We start from the raw sequence: 23383 nt of genomic DNA on the forward strand, positions 1-23383 counted from the left end.
CCAGCGGTGGCCAAACTTACTGACACTGAGTCAACAAACTTCAGAAGTTTGGGAAGCATGGTGCAGCTGCCAGGCACCTCCTGTCCCACAGAGCTGAAGCCCCAATGCCCTCCTCCCTGCTGGGGAGAAACCAGAGGCGGGGTGAGAGGGACACGTGGGGTCACATCCCCCTGATTTTTGCCAGGGTTTGCTGGCCCAGCTTTTACATGCTGCTGCAAGGCCCCCTCCCTGCACAGCAGCTGCTGGAATGGATGAGCTGGGCCCTAGGTGGAGGCAGCAGCAAACCGCTGGGAGCTGCAGGAGCTTTTGCTGCTGCCTCCATCCAGGGAGCTACAGCAGAGGCCCCGCCCCGCAGCTCTCAACTGTTTGCCACTGCCTCTGCATGCAGAGACAACGCCGGGGAGCTGCAGGGAGGGGCTGCTGAGGGTGACACTCGGGCTGGCGGGGGGGAGGGGAACCTTTACATTGTCCCCTACCCCCCACCCCCCCCAAGCAGGCACCAGTCAGCTGTCAGAAGCCTCTAGCCCTCCCCACCCCCGGTGGGCAAAGAAGCGGGGGAACGGGGGTGCAGCATCACACAAGCCACAGTTTGGCCACCCCTGCTCTACACTCTTCAGCTACAGTTAGGCCCATGAGAGGATCTGCGATTGGGACAAGAATAATCACCCCTGCTATTTGAAAAGGGAAGCAGAGAGGACTAGGGACATCTTAAACCATAAATAGCAGAGCTGAGACTGAGTGAAGCTTTTTCATGGGAGAAATCCCGCACACCTATCAATGCGCGAACAGCAGTTATCCACATGAACAGTGCCTGGCCCTAGGACCTTTACTTGAAGGAAAACAGGAGATAATATGAGGGCGACTTGTTTAGGTCATATTGCTACCTACTTAAAAACTTGACTTGTACGAGATGTGCCTTTCCAGTGGCGGTAAGGAGTGGCTGGGATTTGTCTCAGCCTGCATCCATGGTAGAAGTTGTACTCATTTTTCCAGCTCTAGTTCAGGTGCATAGTATTACCAGTCTATATTCACTAGATCTAGCAGGGACGCTTATTTTCAAGATGATAATGTTCTACAGGTAGGAGGGGCTAATCTTGATTAACTTTTTATGAAACCCCGCTTATGGTACTGATGCTTATGCTTAAATTATCTGAAGTGTATTGAAATTTCTGTTTTTATTTTCTGAAGTCCTGAAGTTAAATTCTGTAAATCTGCAAAGGTTAAAGTTCAGTCTGGAACTATTTACTGGTCTATTCAGCTGCCCATGATACCACTGCCATATTGTTGCAGTGTTAGCACTCATGGGTATTATGTAACCATGAAAGACACTAAGGAGTTGCAATGAAAGTTGAGTGAATAAGAAACACAACAGAAAACTGAAGACCCTCAAAATAACTGAAGGCTACAGCAGAGCAGAGAGCTCTGTTTAGTTAAACCACAGGGCAGCCTGAAGCTCATTATTCTAGGCACTGAAAGTTTTAGTACAGTGTAGCTAGTCCATGCAAAGATGAAATCCCAGCGTGGAAGCTGTGTGTTTGTTTTACTCTCCCCCATCTCATCCCCTTTTCCAAGGTACATGACTCATTGTAGACGGTGAACAATACGATCAGTCAGCATACTGACTACATATTCCATGCATAACATCCCTCATCTAGTCAGAATTGTACCATTAAAGATAGAGATGAATAAAGATGAAGAGATCAAAGGTTAAACACATAGTTTAGAGAGTTAACATGTAATTGCTTTATGGCCAAAAAGTGATGACTTCTCTTCAGCCCATGTTCAGGAAGTGTTGTACAAGAGATTTTTGGAGAAAGTAAAATTAATTTTCCTCCTCAGCACTGCAGCAGAGTTACAGTTGTCTCTGCCAAGCCAAAATGTACGTAAGAGGAAAGCTCACTGAATTAGCCGCTCAGCACTCAAAATAACTGACAACGGGGCACCAAGAAATAAGAGTCAGAACTCTACAATTCGAGCTTACTTTTAATAGAAGGAAAAGTAGGTGTGCATAATGTTTTGGGATGCAATAACTTGATTGTTCGCCTAATTCTCAGGTTCTGAATTCCCCCACACAGCAATTTATAGACACAATGTCCTTCCTGAAGAGAAGTTCCTGAAACATTACAATCCTTTTCAAGAGCAATACAATGCCAATAGCCTTAGAGTGGTCCTACGTTCTCACAGAAGATGAAAAAAAAATAAAGCAAAGGTGTTACAAACATTAGATACCTGGTTTTGAAATACTTCCAGCTGTACTGGTGAAACAACGTCAATGAAACAGGAAGTACAGTGGAATCTGACTTGTTAATAAATAATATTTCACTATGATGGAGAGAAGTGAAGTTTACATTTTTTTTTTTTTTTTGCTGACCAAAAAGTGCTCAATTCACAAAAAGGGATACATCAAAACCAAACATGCAACGGTTGTTTTTAAAACCTTTACTGCAACGTAACATTGAAGTAAACAGTAAGTAGATATCTCATTTTTCGCCTGAAAAGAAAAGACGTAAACAGGAAAATAAGTTTGCCTGTATGTGTACAGCTTCTCAGATCATGTTAGAAGGGAGTCTAATTCAATGATCAACAAATTTTAACATAACAGTAATGAGTTTTCATTTGAAGGCATTTTTTCTTAAATCCAGCATTTAACATGAAATCATGGGCTTCTTGCACTAAATTTAATACATCTGAAGCAGCAAAATAACCCCCTATATTTTGGCATGTATGTTTACAGTTGCTCAATTCTTTTAGATTTCACAAAGCCATTATCCAGTGTTGCCATGAAATACAGATTGTAGATTCTAGGTAGCAAAAGCTATTTTCCAATACCAATGTCAAGTAAAAAGAAACATGAAGCAGGGCATTACACTAAGTTTCTGGAACTAGTACAGTAAAAGTGAAAACCTAGAAAAAAGTTAACCTACAGTTTATAGAAGGAACTAAATACCTGCAGAAGCTGATTTTTGGTTGTATAGTATTTTACACTGTGATTTGCTGCATCTGCCAATTTAAAGCAGACATGCTTCATTTATCCTTGCTTTGCTTCCTATGTTTTCTTCTCCCTCCCCCATACCATACACCAAGTATTGTGGATATGAGCCCAAATACCCCCAAACAATCCAGTGAACAAAGTTAGTGTAATGCACTGGTGTGAAGCGTGAGATAAAGTCTCTCCCTTTCAATCTTCATCAAAGTTCTGTTGTAGAAGAAAGTTGGCAGCCAAGTTTTCATTCTTCTCACAAGCAAAATATGCTTGTATCACAAGTCCTTCAGGAAATCCTAATGCCTTTAACTAAAGAAGAGAGAGGCATTTAGAAACCACTACGTTTAAGTAGATTAAAACTCCTTGAATGTTTTCTATATTAGGATTTCACCATTTAAGTCATTTGTTCAAATAAACGTTGTGACCAGTTAGGCTTCTCTTCCCATTCCTTATTTACTAGGAATTCTGAATTGAATTGAATTAAGTTCTCATTTAAAAAGTGGTTATGTCAGTCTGACTGAGTACATTAAGTCACATCACTATGCTTTCACTGCTGTAATAAGTTATAAAACAGGCCCCAGGAAATAGCAGCTGAATGCTGCACTGCTGTAGCTAAAATTCATTCAACACAAAGCACATTTGAAATATGAATAGTAGGATAGTTCAGTGCCTTTAGCAACAAGTACAGATTGTAGCAAAGAGGGTCTAGAATGCAAGGACACTGGGGAACCTGACTATAGCAAAAAGAGTGTTTGATTTTAACTGAGCGAGCAGTCAAATGCAATTGCTGCTGTGAAGACCATTAACCTTTGATTAATTGATTAGGTTTGGATAGATAAGAGTGAGTGCTGGATTTATCCACTTTACACTTCTGTTTATGTCTTCATTTTAGCTAGCTATAAAAGTCAGTCAAGTTAAGGAATTTGTGTTTTCCGTCACAAAATTTTCTGCACATATTCTAAATTAATACCAGACCAGCACTTAGTCTGAGACACTGGGTGTTCTTAACCAGGGGAGGATATCAATCCCTAATTAAATCTAACAGGAGTATTTATGGCACCTGAGAGACTAACAAATTTATTTGAGCATAAGCTTTCATGGGCTGCAGTTGCAGTTGCATCCGAAGAAGTAACTGCAGCCCACGAAAGCTTATGCTCAAATAAATGTGTTAGTCTCTAAGGTGCCACAAGTACTCCTGTTCTTTTTGCGGATATAGACTAACACGGTTGCTACTCTGAAACCTTGTAATTAAATCTAGAGACTTATCATAGTGTACCTCTATGGAGCACATGTCAGTGGTAACACCACTGAAGGCATTTGAGCTCTCGAGTGTGCTAAGCATCTGACAGGGAAAAATGTTAGCTTCAAAACCTCATAAAGAGTGTATTTTAGAGTTAATCCTTTACTGCATAAAAATGAATTTAAAAAGAGAAAACAGTAGGTTGAGGCAACACTAGATGAAGAATCATACTATGCAGGGTGCATGAGGAAAATAAGCTATTTTAGTGAATACCAATTTTCCTTTACCAACCCTGTCTGACCAACCCCACCTTTTTTATGGTTATTCCAAAAGTTGCTGCAGAATCAGGGAGCGCCATTGGAAGAATTCAAAATTTCAATGAAATATACAAGAGTTTCCACAATTTTCTGGATAATTATTAGGGCTGTCAATCGCAGTTAATTCACGCGATTAACTCAAAAAAATTAATCGCGATTAATCGGACTTAAACAATAGAATACCAATTGAAATTCATTAATTATTTTTGGATTTTTTTCATTTTCAAATATATAAATTTCAATTACAGTGCAGAACACAGTGTACAGTGATCACTATCTTATTTTTATATTTGCACTGTAAAAATGATAAACAAAAGAAATAGTATTTTTTCAACTCACCTCATACCTGTAGTGCAATCTCTGTCATGAAAGTGTAACTTACAAATGTAGGGTTTTTTGTTACATAACTGCACTCAAACAAAACCACGGAAAACTTTAGCGCCTACAAGTCCACTCAGTCCTACTTCTTGTTCAGCCAATCACTCAGAGAAACAAGTGTGTTTACATTTGCAGAAGATAATGCTGCCCACTTAATTACAATGTCACCTGAAAGTGAGAACAGGTGTTCGCATGGCACTTTTGTAGCCTGCGTTGCAAGTTATTTGTGTGCCAGATATTCTAAACATGTGTATGCTCCCTCATGCTTCAGCCACCATTCCAGAGGACATGCTTCCATGCTGATGACACTCATTAAAAAAATAATGTGTTAATTACATGTGTGTCTGAACTTCTTGGGGGAGAATTGTATGTCTCCTTCTCTGTTTTACCCACATTCTGCCCTATATTTCATGTTATAGTAGTCTCGAATGATGACCCAGCACGTTGGTCGTTTTAAGAACACTTTCACTGCAAATTTGACCGAATGCAAAGATACCAATATGAAATTTCTAAAGAGAGCTACAGCACTCGACCTAAAATTTAAGAATCTGAGGTGTCTTCAAAAATCTGAGAGGGACGAGGCGTAGAGCAGATTTCAGAAGTCTTAAAAGAGCACCACACTGATGCAGAAACTTCAGAACCCAAACCACCAAAAGAGAAAATTAACCTTCTGCTGGTGGCATCTGACTCAGATGATAAAAGTGAACATGTGGCAGTCCGCACTGCTTTGGATTGTTATCGAGTAGAACCTGTTAGCAGCATGGATGCATGTCCTCTGGAATAGAGGTTGAAGCATCAAGGGACATATGAATCTTTAGCACATCTGGCATGTAAATATCTTATGACGTTGACTACAACAGTGCCATGCGAACGCCTAGTCTCACTTTCAAGGGACATTGTAAACAAGAAGCAGGCAGCATTATCTTCTGCAAACATAAACAAACTTGTTTGTCTGAGCGTTTGGCTGAACAAGGACTTGTAGACTCAAGTTTTACATAGTTTCATTTTTGAATGCAGGTTTTTATTGTACATAATTCTATTATTGTACAATAATTATGTATTATTGGACTACAAGGTGGATAGAAAGCTGGCTAGATCGTCAGGCTCAATGGGTAGTGATCAATGGCTCCATGTCTAGTTGGCAGCCGGTATCAAGTGGAGTGCCCCGAGGGTCGGTCCTGGGGCCGGTTTTGTTCAATATCTTCATTAATGATCTGGAGAATGGCGTGGACTGCTCCCTCAGCAAGTTTGCAGAAGACACTAAACTAGGAGGAGTGGTAGATACGCTGGAGTGTAGGGGTAGGATACAAAGGGACCTAGACAAATTAGAGGATTGGGCCAAAAGAAATCTGATGAGGTTCAACAAGGACAAGTACACAGTCCTGCACTTTGGATGGAAGAATCCCATGCTACAGACTAGGCACCGAGTGGATAGGCAGCAGTTCTGCAGAAAAGGACCTAGTGGTTACAGTGGACGAGAAGCTGGATAGTCGACAGCGTGCCCTTGTTGCCAAGAAGGTTAACGGCATTTTGGACTGTGTAAGTGCGGGCATTGCCTGCAGATTGAGGAACGTGATCATTCCCCTCTAGTCGACATTGGTGAGGCATCATCTGGAGTACTGTGTCCAGTTTTGGGCCCCACACTATAAGAAGGATGTGGAAAAATTGGAAAGAGTCCAGCGGAGGGCAACAAAAACGATTAGGGGGCTGGAGCACATGACTTATGAGGAGAGGCTGAGGGAACTGGGATTGTTTAGTCTGCAGAAGAGAAGAATGAGGGGGGGGATTTGATAGCTGCTTTCAACTACCTCAAAGGGGGATCCAAAGCGGATGGATCTAGACTTTTCTCAGTGGTACCAGATGACAGAACAAGGAGTAACGGTCTCAAGTTGCAGCAGGGGAGGTTTAGGTTGGCTATTAGGAAAAACTTTTTCACTAGGAGGGTGGTAAAGCATTGGAATGGGTTATCTAGGGAGGTGGTGGAATCTCCTTCTTTAGAAGTTTTTAAGGTCAGGCTTGACGAAGCCCTGGCTGGGATGATGTAGTTGGGGATTGGTCCTGCTTTGAGCAGGGGGTTGGACTAGATGACCTCCTGAGGTCCCTTCCAACCCTGATATTCTATGATTCTATGATGATTTGTAAGTTCAACTTTCATGATAAAAAGAGACTGCACTACAGTACTTGTAGTAGGTGAATTGAAAAATACTATTTCTTTTGTTTTTTTATGGTGCAAATATTTGTAGTCAAAAATATAAATTGAACACTGTACACTTTGTATTCTGTGCTGTAACTGAAATCAGTATATTTGAAAATGTAGAAAAAACATCCAAAATATTTAAATAAATGGTATCTATTAATTTTTTTAATCGCGTAATTAATCGCTTGACAGCCCAGGACTTGAAGGGTTTGAACCCCTGGGACATAGGCATGCCCTGAGTTCCCAGCGAGAGCACGGGCGGGATGAAGGAGAACCCCCCCACTCCCGACAGCGAACTATTAATACTACACTAATAACTAACTAAACTACGTAAGGAAAACAAACACTAAGTAAAACAGAGCTAGGGAAACGTGGAGAGCTGGCTGAGCAAGACGCCACAGTTCCAACGACCATCAGTGGCAGTAAGAAGGAACTGAGGAGGTGCCGGATTGGCAGGCTCTATATAGAGTGCTATGGAGGCGCCACTCCAGGGGACTCCACAGCCAACCTGATGGGTGCTGCTAGGGGGAAAAAACTTGCCGACAACTGTGCATGTGGCATGCGCACACCTAACTGGAATCGATATGAGTCATCATTCAAAGAAGAACTCGTTTTATCCTCTTCCTGAATAGGGTTCTATTCTTCTCATTCCGTTATGCATGTGCACAGTGGACCCATGGCCATTTCAAACTGCAGTGTTGTGATTGCAACTGCACGGCCTTTTAAGGTTGGGAAGCAATGGCCTTACAGCAGGCCAAGACTACAACAGATGATTCACAGCAGTAAGATATCAACTTCACATATAGCTTTAGTGCAGGTTTTAACCTGCACAATGTCTAATCTTGAGAGAAATAAAAAAAGATAGCAAGAGTATGTAAAGTATTTTAAACCCAAAAAAGGTGGCTTACCCTCTCTATAGCTTCTTTCTCCTGAGGTGTTACTTGAATGTAGTTCATCTGACCACTTCCAGCTTCTGCTACTCCTCCACTGCCGCCGCCGCCGCCACCACCTCCTCCTCCTTGGCCACCAGACTCTTGAACTGGCTCATTTAACATCTGAATAAAATGCTCCTGATGTTGGCTGATTTGCTGTGGTGCATGGGAGAACAAAAGGAAGCAATACACTGAAATAAAGCATGTTCAGTCCTGCCAACCGGCAACCAAAAGTTTCTAGTTGCAGTGAACTTTGTGGTCTAGAGAAATGTTACGGAAACCTGGTTACTTTTGAGAATAATACTTGGCAGGTTCTGAATGAGAAGAGAAACCATTATGGTTACCAGAGTCAAGTTGCAGCTACCTCCGTACTCCCTTACAAACTCTGCATCCCGTATAAAGGAAATAAGCTGTCATGCATTCTGTGCAGGAACTAAGGCTGTTTCACCATTATTCTCACTGGCCAAAAAGACAGCTACTGAGGAAGCGTAGCTTGTCACAGATATTACTATAGGAATACCTACCTTCTATTTCTAACATTTGATCCTAATTCAGTTGAGTCTCAATAGCTCCCCTTCTCTGAAAAAGCTTCTGACTTCTTCCTTCCAACCCCACTCACCATACTTATAATTTGAGAGATGGTACTTTTAAAGAAAATGAAAACTAGGAGAATTTGCAAGCATATCTTAAGGATTTAAGGACAGTGACTCAGCATATTAGGCTGCATTAGTAGGAGCATTGCCAGCAGATTGAGGGAAGTGATTATTCCCCTCTATTCGGCATTGGTGAGGCCATATCTCGAGTACTGCGTCCAGTTTTGGGCCCCCCACTACAGAAAGGATGGGGACAAATTGGAGACAGTCCGGCGGAGGGCAACGAAAATTATCAGGGGGCTGGGGCACATGACTTACAAGGAGAGGCTGAGGGAACTGGGCTTGTTTAGTCTGCAGAAGAGAAGAGTGAGGGGGGATTTGATAGCAGCCTTCAACTACCTGAAGGGGGTTCTAAAGAGACTGGAGCTTGGCTGTTCTCAGGTGGCAGATGACAGAACAAGGAGCAATGGTCTCAAGTTGCAGTGGGGGCAGTCTGGGTTGGATATTAGGAAACACTATTTCACTAGGAGGGTGGTGAAGCACTAGAATGGGTTCCCTAGGGAGGGGGTGGAATCTCCATCCTTAGAGGTTTTTAAGGCCCGACTTGACAAAGCCCTGGCTGGGATGATTTAGTTGGTGTTGATCCTGCTTTGAGCAGGAGGTTGGACTAGATGACCTCCTGAAGTCTCTTCCAACCCTAATCTTCTATGATTCTATGAACTTTTAGACAGTATCTAGTACTTTGGTTTGTAGCCAAATTGGGTGAGGTGCAGAAGGAAAGCCCCCATCCCAGTACTTTCCAATCATAAAATTGTTTCACGCACCCCAAAAATAAGAAGGCACATTGGTAGTATTGATGCATTAAAGCACCCTTGCCTGATCTAGACACGTTATCCCATGGTGCTTAAGTCACCTGCAGTAGCTGGGGGTTTTCCCGTCCTATCTGCTGTAGCAATGCTGGCAGCAGATTAGGATTCTGCTGAATAATTTGTCTCATCTGCTGGAACTGAGGTTGATTTCGTAAAAATTCAAGTGGATGTCCTGCAATATAAAGAGTTATACATTTAAGAAAAAAGCAAGCAAGTTACTAGAGTGGCTTCTGTAAATGAGAACAACAATATATATTAGAAGGAAAAAACTGGATTCGCTGAAGTTTCAGAGTTGGAGGGTAATGTGAAATTCCTTTCAAGGTGACTCAAGTCTTTGAAGTGTACAATATTCATAATGGCCTTATTACGGACAGGCTCAGACGAAGGAGTGGCTTGGCAGCAGGACCGGTCTCATCCATAAAAGTGGCCCCTCTCTTAGGGAGGAGGTGGTTCAGTGAAACAGTAGCAAAGCTTGCCTCACCATAACCACACTGCTCCTGTTCTGTGGCTTTACACAGAGAACTTCAGTTTAAGAAAATGTCAACCAACAAGAATTTAGAACATGACTTTAAAAAAATAAAAGCAGACTTTGGTCTCTTAAGGCCTAAGGGGAGGCTGTGTTGGGGACTAACATTTCACACTGTTACAGTTTAAAAAGTAAAATGTAATACAAAGGGATAAAGCAAAATATACGAGTTCAAAGGATCTTGTGGCTTTACAAGAGGTGTTTCCAACCCCAATGAGAAGGTGATTGGAGAGCTAATCTGAAGACCACTGCAGCTGACTTGCTGAGATCAAGTAAAAGCAGACAAATGTTCAGCCTCTTTGGGACCAGCATTTACTGGTACAAAGTCAGCTTTCAAGAGACTTCCCTCCTCCCCCGCTTCACAGATTGAACTGTTTCTACAAGTTACTTTCCAACCACCCATGAAAAGTAATGAGAATATATCCCCTCAAATAAAGACTAACATCTAACCTTTTAATGAGAATGTAAGATTCCAAGGGTGGTTTTCCGTTCTGTATAATTCATAGCGGAATTAATTTTAACAAGCATACAGCATTTTATTTTGCTTTTTAGATAAAGAGGAGGATGATTCAACATACTGGAAAAACAGATGTTTCGGCTAACTTAGGGGAGGTCAAAAAATTGGTGTCTATGAACCATATAGCTAAGACAAGACCATATAACTCCCTCCCAAATATCCACATCTGAAAGATAAACATGCAAAGCAGCAGCAAAAGCCTTTATAATATGTAGCATGGATGTAGTTTTATTCTGGTACACACAAAAAAGGCAGAACTTAAAGCAAACTTGTCATTACAATGACAAAAATGTAGCAGACAATTTAGTTTATTTTTAGCATTCACTGAAGTATGAAGGACAAGCAATAGCAATGAGCTGACACTCTCTGCCTCCTCACACTAGATTTCATTTTGGGAGTGCCAATTCCAAGTGTTACTCCTTTCGCCACCTTCCCAATGATGCAAGTGCGCTCCCTTAAGTGTCTACAAACATCCTCAAACTTTTCAAAACTATGCAGAAGAAACTATAGGGACTCCTTTGAAAAGTAATGTTTGAAGCTTTATACTTCATAGTGTAACTTAGCAACCACATTGCATTTAATAAACATGATGGGTACTTGTTAAATGCTTATGTTAAGGCAAGTTTGAGTCCTCTGAACTTAGTAGCTGAAATGGGGGGTCCCCTGCAGAAAACTCCAAAGCTTTCTGCTGCTGGGAGGTAGTATATTTGAGGGGGGTACGATGATATTCATGAACAGGTCCTCTTCCCATGCACCCTCAAAGGCTTACTCAAAAGACTGATCTACATACAGCAGAGCTCAAACTGAGGTGGTCCACAGAGCATTTCATGGCAGCTGATTAAGAGCTGGGTGGACATGTAGTGCTGGCTTTTTTTCCCAGCTACTTCTACAGGCCTCTTTGAAAACAGCTGGAGACATGGGGAAGCCAGAAATAGTGGAGCTAGTCTAGCTGCTTCTATTAGGGTCGGATACGACACAGGAGGACAAACTAGAGTCACTAGCTAGAAAGGCACATCACTGGAAGCAAAGCAACCAAGGATAAAGTAACATATGCAGAACAGGTGGAAAGGGGACAATAAAAAGGAAAACAGTGATGAAGATTGAAAAGTGAGTTGCACTGAGAGGACATTTACTACATTTAAAAAAAAAAAGGAACTATATGATTTTATTTTGTCAATATTGCTTTTCCATGTACCACTGTTGTAGTTGCAAGAGAGGGGAGGTTCTCACGGATCACCTACTTAATAGTATTTGCCACATTTTGAGTTTGAGAACCCTGATTCTTATTTATATTACAGTACTGTCTAGAGCCCTAGTCATGGACCAGGTCCCCATCGTGCTAGGCGCTGTACACAAACAGAGCAGAAGAGCCCCAAAGAGCTTACTAGTAAGTTTAAAAATTTCAGGTGGCCACAAGCAGGGTTGCCTATTATCGTAGGCAATACAAAAATGGATACCTTTATAAATTAAACCTAATACTCTGGGGTTACAAGTGAGGAAGTTTTGAAGTGATGTACTGCTGCAACTCTAATTCTAGACAGTAAGAAGCCAGAGGTGAGGTTGGGGAAGATACGAAGTTGTCCATAGCTGTGATCTCAGGAACTTAAAACCACACATACTGGATCACAGAGTGGGTATAAAACCAACAGTGGTATTTGGGAATTTGAACAACTATGGCCCCAACATTACAGATCTAGCCACCCACATGTGTTTCCTCCAAGCAAGTTCTACTGCCCTTTTGTCTCTCACTTTGAAAAGCCTCACAAACTTAAACACACTATTTAAACATCTAGTACAGAGAGATTGCTCAACAGCTACCCATAAACACAAGACCATCTTACCGCCTGAAGAACTAGTAGTCGTAGTTGTGGTTGCTGCCGCTGCTGCCACTGCTGAAGATTGAGAAGCACCAGTGCTTGCTGCCTGAGGAGGATCAGCCGCAGCTTGAGTCTCTCTATCTCCAGGGATACCCTAAATCCAGGGATCAGGTTACAATTAACAGCATTTTCATGGGTAGAGATCAAAGTTAATGGTTTCACTGCACTTGTTTTTTTGCCCTAGAAATAAGACTCAATACTTTCATTGCAAATATAAACCAATTAACACACTACAAATTTGCAGACACTATTGCTAACAAACCTACAAACAGCTCCAAATCGTTCAATGTAGCATTGAGTAAACTGAAAAGGGAGAAAGTTCTCGACAATTTAGTGCTCCGTTAAAACTCAACGTCTTGAGCTGCACTAGTTTACTGACAGATAATGCAGAGTAGCGCAGTGTTCCAATATGTTTTTTGCACGAGTGCTTCATTGCATGACTTTAATAGAGGTAATCAATACATAATTGTCATAAGGGCCACATCCAAATTGGAAGATTGCACTTGTTGCCAGCCGCTGATGGTTAAGAGCATTCTTGCCTACAGCACTCGATAGTTCAGAAGTAGATCAGGATGTAGGACCCTTAAACAGCAAGTCTGTATTACAATGGGCTCTGTCAGAGCTACAGATCTAGTTTCCTTAATTGCTCCCCTCAATATTCTTATTTGGGTTGAGCAATTCTTGGAACATTTCTTGGAGGATAACATCTTGTTTCAGAAGGTGGAGGAAATAACCATGGGGCACCCATTTTAGACTTGATTTTGACTAACAGAGGAATTGGCTGTGAATCTGACAGTGAAAGGCAATTTGGCTGAAACTGAATCAGGAAATTGACCATTTCATGACTAAGGAAAGAAAGGAGTGAACAGCTGAATATGGACAATGGACTTTTAAAAAAGCAGACAAACCCAGAACTGGTAGGTAGGGTTCCATGGGAAGAAAATCTAAGGGTTTGGGAGAGGAAAGCTCAAAGAGACAACATTAAAGGCTCAACAGAAAACTATTCTGATCCAAAGCAAAGTAGGAAGAACAGTAAGAGGCCAATATGGCTGCATTAGGAGTTCTTTAGTAACCTGAAAAATCAAAAAGGAATCCCACAAAAAATGGAAACATGGACAAATTGTTACAGGTGAGTACAAAAGAATAGCACAAGCATGTTGGGACAAAATCCGAAAGGCAAAAGGCACAAAATGAGTTTCAACTAGCAAGGGATAGAGAGGCAATAAGAAGAGGTTCTATAAAACCTCTCTTGCTTCTAATGCGAAGTGTAGGCCCACTATTTAGCAGGGAAGGAGAGCTAATGATGACAGCAAGGCTGAGGTGTTGAATGCCTATTTTGCTTCAGTCTTCACTAAAAGCGTTAATTGTGACCACAATTAATATTTACAACAAGGAAGAAGGAACACAAGCCAGAATAGGGAAAGAACATGTTAAAGAACATTCAAGTAAGTTAAATGTATTCAAGGCAGCAGGGCCTAACCAAATTCATGCTAGTGTATTTAAGGAACTTGCTGAAGCAATCTTGGAACCATTGGCAATTGTCTTTGAGAATTCATGGAAGACGGACATGGTACAAGAGGGAGAAGGGAAAATACAGTACTTAGCTTTAAAAAGGGAACATAGGACCTAGGGAATTATAGACCCATCAGCCTAACTCTGATACCTGGAAAAATACTGGAAAAAATTAAAACAATTTGTAAGCATCTAGAGGATAATAAGTAATCGCCAACATGAATTTATCAAAAACAAATCATGCCAAACCAACCCTACTTTAGTTCATTGACAGGCTTACTGTTCCACTGGATTGGGGGGAGAGAAAGAGACTTGACATTTTGATTTTAGTAAGGCTTTTGACATAAATATTCTCATAAGCAATCTAGGGAAATGTGATTTAGATTAAATTACCTAACAGTAGGTTCACAACCGGTTGAAAAACTAATCAAAAGAATAATGAGCAATGGTTTGGCATCAGACTGAAAGACAGATCTAGTGGGGTCCCCACAGGGTTCTATCCTGGGTCTGGTATTATTCAACATTTTCATTAATGACTCAGACAATGGAATGGAGAGTGTGCTAATAAAGTTTGTGGCTGACCCCAAGCTGGGAGGGGTTGCAAGCACTTTGGGGGACAGGATTAAAATTCAAAACTACCTTGACAAACTGAAGAATTGGTCTGAAATCAACAAGATGAAATTCAATAAGGACAAGTGCAAAGTACTACACTTAGGAAGGAAAAAATCAAATGCACAAACACAAAATAAGGAAGTACTGGGTAGGTGGTAATACTGCAGAAAAGGATTTGGCGGTTACAGGATCACAAATTGAATAGAAGTCAATATGATGTAGTTGTAAAAAAGGCTAATACGTTGGGGTGTATTAACGGGAGCATTGTATGTGAAACATAGGAAGTAGCTGTCCTATTTTGGGTGCCACCATTTAAGAACAATGTGGATAAATTGGAGTGATCACAGGAGAGCAACAAAAATTGTAAAAGGTTTAGAAAACCTGATCTACAAAGAAAGATTATAAAACTGGGTATGTTTAGTCTTGAGAAAAGATGACTTAGGAGGGACCTGATAAGTCAATGGTGATCAACTGTTCTCCATATTCACTAAAGGCAGGACAAACAAGTAATCAGCTTAATCTGCAGCTAGGTAGATTTAGGTTGGAAACCGGGAAAAATGTCTAACTATAAGGCTAGTTAAGCATTGGTATAGGTTACCAAGGGAGGTTGTGCAATCCCCATCACTGGAGGTTTTGAAAAACAGATTAGACAAACACCTGTCTAGGTACAGTTAGTTGGTTCTGCCTCAGCAGTGGCACAGGGTGAGGGGGATTGGATTAGATTAGTGTTTCTCAATGACTTGACTCTCAACCTCCTCACCAGTCCCTGAAATTTCCCTGACACAGTTTAGGAAGGCAGCAAGCCGGTCCCAGATATCAAAAAGGTCAAGAAACACTGGAGATGACGACATCTCAAGGTCCCTTCCAGCCCTACATTTCTATGATTAGCCAGCTATCCCTCATCAAGCCCCAATCCCAGACACACAGGAACAATGTAGAAGTTCACATCATTAAAAAAAATTCTCTTACTGCTGGCTTACTAAACAGCTATGTAAAGAAATTTCTCTATTATAGATCAACATTGTGAAATATATATAACATTAATGGGGAGGACTGAGGTCTCTTTACATCTGTTACGTAGTGCAAGGTTCAGTCCTTGCAGTTTAAAGCTTGAAGTCATTTTCATAAGCAGTTAAATGCAATTTATGCTGAAAAGGAGTCATAAGTAACAAGTGCAGCTCTGGCTTAAAACTGTAAGTAGTAACCTGAAGGATTTACATATGAATGATGCCTACAGAAAATAGTTACCAATTCAAAAGCTTCCTCCTAGGAAGTTCAAACCAGTTTTTTTTCCTTCCTCAGTCTATAGGGAGTCCCGTTCACACATGATCTGTATATCTCCACTTCAAAATAAGCCAGAAATTAAGTTCATTAAGCGTGAATGGGGAATAGCAAAGGGAAACTGATGTCAGGGGAAAAAGTGACAGTTTCAAATGAACTCAAATGTAGTCAAAACTAGAGACACTGGAAATATGCATTAAATAACTATCTGTCCCACTGAGCTTCCTTACCCATTTTCATAGTTTCCAGAGCTGCTCGTAACCTATCTGGCTGAGAAACAGAACTGAACGCAACCCAATACAAAAATGGAATGAAGAAGATTTTAACATATGAAGTAACATAACAAGAGTCACTTGGGACTTGTAGCCATTTTCCATTAAGTGCACTGCATTTTTAAAGCCAGTTTTACCACGGATAGGTTGTATCTTGTTCAGCAGATTGATCACTCAACTCCTCTCCAAGTTTAACTACTATTTAAAGAAAAACACTGAAGTCCAGACCCTAAGTTAATATTATGTATACATGATATGCTCTCTAGGTTCTACAGCATGATTCGTACCAAGGATGAACCAACAGCTTTAAGGCTTAGTCTGTTTTGTGATACTATAGCTGCCAATACAAAAAACAGTGACTAATATCCTCAATTGGTCACAACAGGAGAAACATTTTTAGTTAATTGATACAGGCAGTATCCTATTGAGATAGGGCATAGCTAATTAAACCACACCATGTCAGCTTCCAAATCTTCAGACACACCTTGCATATACAGCCAAATAAATGAGTACAAAATATGGCAATCACAAAATTTAGACACCAGTATCGCCCTCAAGGCAGTAAGCTCTTGAAAATCCATTTCTCAACCTCCCAGTCTCTCTGCTTAAAGCTGCTGTTCCTTTGTGGACTTCTACTCATCTCTTACAACTTGTATCTTTTTCAGGTTATCAAGTCATTCAAAGATGAATTCTTCTCAAAAGATGGGGAGAAAGTGAAAAGATGAAAAAATAGCTCACCATTAGAAGGTACTCCACTGCTCTGTCAGGATTGTTGAAGCTGGCTCTCAGTGCTGCAATTACTTGCTCTCGCTCATAGCCCATTGACATGATCTCAGTCACCATATTCTCATAAGACTGACCTGTCACTAGAGGGGCAAAAATAGCACAGTTGTAAATGCGGTAAAAAGAACGGTTACTTACCTTCTGTAACTGTTGTTCTTCGAGATGTGTTGTTCACGTCCATTACACATTAGGTGTACGCGCGCCGCGTGCACGGACGTCGGAAACTTTTTCCCTTAGCGGCTCCCGTCGGGCCGGCAGGCCCCCCCCTTCCCGCCAGAGCGGCGCCCCGCTCCAGGGTATATATATACCTGCCGACCCGACCACTCCGGTTCCTTCTTGCCGGAGACTCCGACAGAGGGGAAAGAGGGTGGGAAGTGTAATGGACGTGAACAACACATCTCAAAGAACAACAGTTACAGAAGGTAAGTAACCGTTCTTTCTTCTTCGAGTGATTGTTCACGTCCATTACACATTAGGTGATTCCCAAGCTTACCATTGGAGGTGGGTAGGAGTCAAGATACAACTGACTGTAGCACGGCCCGCCCGACCATCGCGTCCTCTCTGGTCTGATGATGGATCGCGTAGTGGGCTGTGAACGTGTGTACGGACGACCAGGTGGCTGCCTTACAGATCTCCTGGATAGGGACCTGAGCCAAGTAGGCCGTTGAGGACGCTTGGGCTCTAGTCGAATGGGCCCGGATCTCCGGGGCCGGAACATTGGCGAGCTCATAACAAGTGCGTATACAATGCACAATCCATGCCGACAAGCGCTGTGTCGAGATAGGCAAGCCTTTCATACGTTCCGCAATAGCAATGAACAGCTGGGGTGTTCTGCGGAACGACCTGGTCCGTTCCAGGTAAAATGCCAACGCCCTTCGGACATCCAGGGTATGTAGGCTGCGGTGGTGAGGGTCCGTATGGGGTTTAGGAAAAAAACACCGGTAGGCAAATGTCTTGCCCCATGTGAAACTGTGATACCACCTTTGGGAGGAATTTGGGGTGTGGCCTCAGTTGCACCTTATCTTTATGGAACACTGTATAGGGTGGTTCCGAAGAGAGGGCCCTCAATTCCGATACCCTCCTGGCCGACGTGATGGCCACGAGAAACGCCACCTTCCACGAGAGGTGCGTGAGGGAGCAAGTGGTTAGGGGCTCAAAGGGAGGACTCATGAGTCTTGTTAGGACTAGGTTCAGGCTCCACGCCGGAACAGGCGGGCGCGAGTAGGGAAGCACCATCGCCGGCTTGCCTCTGCGCGGCAGCATAGGCGGGGCGCCTTCAGCGCGTGCCGGGGCCTCGACGGACAAGGCAATGAGGTCCTTAGCTGCCTCAAACGTGTCCGGAGTGGAGGGCTGTTCCACGAGTTCCTCCAGCCCTTCCTCCTCGCTCGACGCGCCCATCCCGGGGCTCGACGGGCCCTTCAGCGCCGGAGCCACTACCGGGGTCCGTGTTGGGGCCGTATCGGCCTTAGGGGCACTCGAGATCTTTACCAGTGCCGCCCTCTTGTGCGGGGAGCGACCTCGGGCCTTAGGTTGGCCCTTCACTTTCGCCGGCGAAGACGACCGGCGTCGTGTATTTCCCCGCTGTGTCGGTGCCGCGGTCTTCGGATGACCCACCGGCGCCGGGTCTCGCACCGAGGCAGGGGCACTCCGCACGGAGGCAGACGGTGCCGTCGAAGTGGAGGGCTGTAACGCCGTCTCCATGAACAGCTGCTTAAGGCGGAAGTTCCTCTCTTTTTTAGTTCTGGGCTTAAAAGCCTTACAGATCTTGCAGCGCTCTTTCTGGTGAGCCTCCCCCAGGCAACGAAGACACGAAGTGTGGGGGTCGCTCAATGGCATGGGCCTACGGCACGTGGCACAAGCCTTGAAGCCTTGGGCGTGTGGCATACCCCACCGCCCGGGGCCGGTGCCGGGGCTGAACAAACAACCCCGGCAGGAACTTTAAGTACTCTAATGAGCTGTTAACTACTGACTAAACACTACAACAACTAACTGATAACTGTTAGAACTCTAATTGACTATTGCTAAGGGACACTCTCAGACGAGAGACAGAGTTGTTCCAACGCCGCCACGGACGGTAAGAAGGAACTGGAGTGGTCGGGTCGGCAGGGATATATATACCCTGGAGCGGGGCGCCGCTCTGGCGGGAAGGGGGGGGCCCGCCGGGAGCCGCTAAGGGAAAAAGTTTCCGACGTCCGTGCACGCGGCGCGCGTACACCTAATGTGTAATGGACGTGAACAATCACTCGAAGAAGAAGGGTGCAAGCAGTCTTTGAGAAATGCCAAAACGGAGACATTCACTCGAGAGGAAGTGAGGGAAAGTCAAACTAAACTTGCCAAATTCTGTCTATTTCATTTTTCAGTATGATCAAGTTTTATATTAAGGACTCGACAGAATGGAAGAGTTCCTGGGGACAGAGCACAATGCAGGCTTCTATGGAAGATTCAATGTGCTTGTGACACTCCTTGTACTAATAATTCCTCTTCCCCACTCTTCATTAAAGTCAAGGGCATCTTCACAGCTATCTAATATTCAGTTCCTGGCTTAATTAGAAAAAGTTTCCTGCAGTTCAAGGCTGGAAATTAATCCCACTAAACTGAAATCTGTGCCAGATTGCTTTGGAAAGCCAAATAATGACTTAACACAACAGCTGGAATGGTCACCAATGGTAAGTGTGGACCAACTGACAGTTCTACACCACTGCAACATGGTAAAGAGAGACAGTGAAGACCACCTGGATCGCGCAGTAAAGCATTGGATGAATCAACCCAAGATGGCAGAGAAGGGAAGTTCTGAAAAGTAACAGGCGGCTTGAAGTGCTGTTTAGTGATGCAAGTTTGTTTGCAAGTCAGTGGATAGTGAATTGGGTCCAACAAAATTTTGAGAGTGTTACATATTTATGGCCCCAACAACTTACACCCTCCTAACTTAATAGATTCTAAGTTCACAAGGCAGTCTGATCTTATCTGTCCTCCTGTATGATATGGGCTACATCTAATCTTGATTTAAAAATTGCAGAGATGGAGAAGCCACCACAATTCTTGGTACATCGTTCCAGTGGTTAAGTATCCTATTAAAATATTGCACTTCGTTTCTAGTCTGAGTTTGTCTAGCTTCAAGCTTCCAGCCATTGGATCTTGTTTTACCTGAGAGATTAGACAGTAGAGATAAGATTAGTGCCCTTTATCAAATGTCTGTTTCCCATGTAGGTACACACAGACTGATCAAGTTATCCATTAATCTTCTCTTCATTAAAAATTGATTGAGCTGCTGGGGTATCATAGAGAACATAGGCAGCAGCTTGGTGTACAGCCCTCCTAGGCAGGGCTTTCTATACTAGGCTGTTGCCTCCATCCTCAGATACATCTGAAGATGCTCCAGAGGTCCCAACACTAAGGTAAAGGGAAAAGGTCCACACGTGCCCTGCCTCATCATATGTAGCACACTTAAGGATTTTTTAAAGGAAAAAATTCAATGTAAGAGCCTAGAAAGTCCATTCAGACATATTGCTATTAAATGCAAAAAATCAGTCATTTTACTCTAAACACTTTGCTTCCTTTCTTTAAAAAAGAGCACGTTACACAAGTCAAGTAAAGGGCTGATTCTACCTTGAAATGTAACCTGACAACTTTCATGGTGCGGTGAGGGACTAAGTGTGGCAAAGCTGATCAGTACTAACTGACTCAACGGAGCTGCACATCACTGTTCTAGATACCAGTGACACAGACAGGTCACTTAAGCAAGGTGGCAAAAACCATTCAGAATTGCAATTACAGCAACTAACAGTTTTGTTTTCCTGTTACTTACCCATATTCCAAATTTGCTAATTGTACTCTGCTAGGAGTACTAAGTAACAATGGAAAAGAATCTCATGTTTTGGGGCTGGCTCCCACTCGCCGAGCACACAGCCTGGGCGCCCCTACACAAGCAGCCTTAAGGGTGGCCTGGGAGCAGGACAGACAGCAGAGTGGGACCAAGCAGCTGCCATGCAGGGGCAAGAGCAGCAGAGCTCCCAGCTCAGCGTGGCTGGGGAAGGGATGACCCCCAACATCCAGGCAGCCGGGCGCCGCTAGGCTGAGCTGTGTGCGTGTTTCCTCTGAAACCTATATTTTACATCTAACTTCAAAACAGACAAAAATAAAAGCCAATGAAGGTGTTTTGGTTGAACATCCCATTTTAAAAATTAAGAATTACAAAGTTTCATGCTAACAGTTTGACAGCCCTGGAGACTGATGGTCTAATTATCTCAGCCTAGAGCTGGAAAGCCCAATTCTCAGATTAGATGGTAGTTCAGCATCAACCTTCTCAAACTGCAGTCATTCTACTGCAACAGTCACCAAAGGAGCTAATTATTCAGATTACGTACTCACATGCCCCTTATGGGCACTAGAGTGCCATCAATAGCACCACCACAGTTAGGAAACAAGGTGGGCAGTAGAGTGTCCATGCAGTGCATCATGTTCCTAGAGCTAGAGTGTCAACAGCTGGGGCGTGGGGTGCACCAGGCACTTTGGGATAGGGTTTCTTTGACTCAGATCTGTGCACAGCAGTGTGGATGCCAGAGTCTCAGGTTTGAGCACGGGTCAGAACACTCTTAACCTAGGGTTAAAATGCAATATAGATGCTCAATTCCAGGGTTCCCTGACATGCATCAGCTGACTGGAATCCCACCAGCCCTAGGCTTACACTGCTGTGTAGACATTCTCTTTATTATCTACAATGAATTTAGGGGGTAAGTGGAGATAACATACATAAGCCACTGGCTTATCCAAAATAACCTGGTAAACCAAGTATAGAGTTGGACTCCCCATGGCATTAGTAATGTCAATTCAATACTAAACAAAAATCAGTTCAATTCTGAGTGACTACCACCTAGACAAATTGTAACACAGGGTCAATAACTTTGGCCCAGGTTTAAAGAAGTGCATGCACAAGTTACTGTATTTGTGTGTGCATTTGCAATAAGAGATTAGCCATGGTCTCTCCTTGGCCTTCCAAGTTTACAGAAAGAAACTTCTTAAAATATAAACTTGTAAAGTAAAAGATTTGTGTTTTGAGAAACAGTGGCAGAAAACCAGTACAAGTACAATCATCTTAGGTGAGGTGATCTCAACTTACAAGATCAGCAATTCTTTCTACTGACACATGGATCATTTACTCATACTACAAATCACAAACTAAGACTGGCAAAAACATGCTTCATAGTGCAAGTGAAGAGCACCATCACTTCTGGTCCCTAACCACATTAAACTGGTCACTTTTTTCAAGTGCCTTTTGGGACCACCAGTGTTATCCAGGTGTAAACTAGAACACTAGATGAATGGGGAAAACTAAAGGAAATCTGAAAGAGATAAAGGTCAATTTATTCTAGCCTACTGCAGTACGCATCAACTAAGATGAAGGAGAAATCTGAATACTGGTAATTTATGCATCTATAGTCAACAGCAATCCATGCACTCAAATTTGATTTCTCTAGTCACTCCTAAGTAGCGTTAAATCAGGCTTGTGACTGGTACTCTAGGATCCACTTTTTTGTTTTGACAATCCATCAGTACCTCATTCATATTCAGTTGTGGATATTCTAACCTGCAGTAAAACCTGGACTGCTCCAATGAAAAAGGAGTAAACAGTCAGCTAATTTACACAGTGAGAAACGCTGACAGATGTGCCATCCATCCTTGTAGCACATGAAGGGGGAAGAGCAGCAGGTTTATTCAAGTGGAGAGAGAAGGACCTCTCCATAGAAAGTAATCATTTTACTGGACAGACTCTGGCACTAAAACATCCTTCCATAAAATCCTCTCTGGGATGTAATATGGCACAGAGGCCAAGTTAAAGACCAGACTGAGTCAGGATACCTGGGTTCTAGATCCAGCTCTGCTAATGTGATGTGTGATCTTGGGCAAGTCATTTCTTTTCTAAGTCAGTTTCCACATTTAAAAAATGTGAGTTTATGCCCACTCACCTCTGTGAAGAGTCTTAGGAGTTATGGATAACAAGCACTGCATGTGTTATAAATTAAGACCAGCAACTCACTTCACAGGTCACTGCACTGTATCTAGAGATAATTACTGCAGAGACCATTTGTGACCAGAACTGCATTCAAACTAGTGACCCTAAATTCACTGGGTGCACATGCTAAATAGTACTGTCAAAGTTGGAACGGTTGTTTCAATATTGTGAACATAATGGTTGAGGGTGCAAGTCATTGGTTGTGTTTACTGGCCATAACATAAAACAAAACACACCAAACCCAGCATTCCATTCAAACCACTTCAAGTTGAATCATTGGGAAAAAGAGTATAAGAAATCTGGAAAAGCCAGAAGGGCTGCTATAAGTTTGTTTTCCCATCTTTATACAACACATCTTTGTATACAAGTTGAAACAACCTCTGTAATAAAGCGAGAAGAATGTTTACATGAGGTTGATTTTACCACATTTACTTCTGTTCTTTGGGAACAGCACTTTGATAATAATCTTGAGGATAAAAAGGTA

The 23383-nt window shown here is 42.7% G+C and overlaps 1 protein-coding gene across 1 annotated transcript in view; it reads right to left on the reverse strand.

Moving 5' to 3' along the window:
* Window positions 1–1965: 1965 nt before the first annotated feature.
* Window positions 1966–23383, reverse strand: part of RAD23B (RAD23 homolog B, nucleotide excision repair protein) — a 54324-nt gene continuing 32906 nt past the window's right edge. The window contains exons 6-10 of the mRNA XM_054031724.1: window positions 16845–16972; window positions 12394–12523; window positions 9554–9681; window positions 8024–8203; window positions 1966–3292 (exon numbers count right to left, since the gene is read on the reverse strand). Of these exons, the coding sequence (XP_053887699.1) occupies window positions 3179–3292; window positions 8024–8203; window positions 9554–9681; window positions 12394–12523; window positions 16845–16972 (680 nt within the window). The 3' untranslated portion in view covers window positions 1966–3178. The remainder of the gene's footprint in view (window positions 3293–8023; window positions 8204–9553; window positions 9682–12393; window positions 12524–16844; window positions 16973–23383) is intronic.

The sequence above is a fragment of the Malaclemys terrapin genome, chromosome 6, assembly GCF_027887155.1.
Source record: "Malaclemys terrapin pileata isolate rMalTer1 chromosome 6, rMalTer1.hap1, whole genome shotgun sequence".
In the NCBI taxonomy this organism is placed as follows: Eukaryota; Metazoa; Chordata; order Testudines; family Emydidae; genus Malaclemys; species Malaclemys terrapin.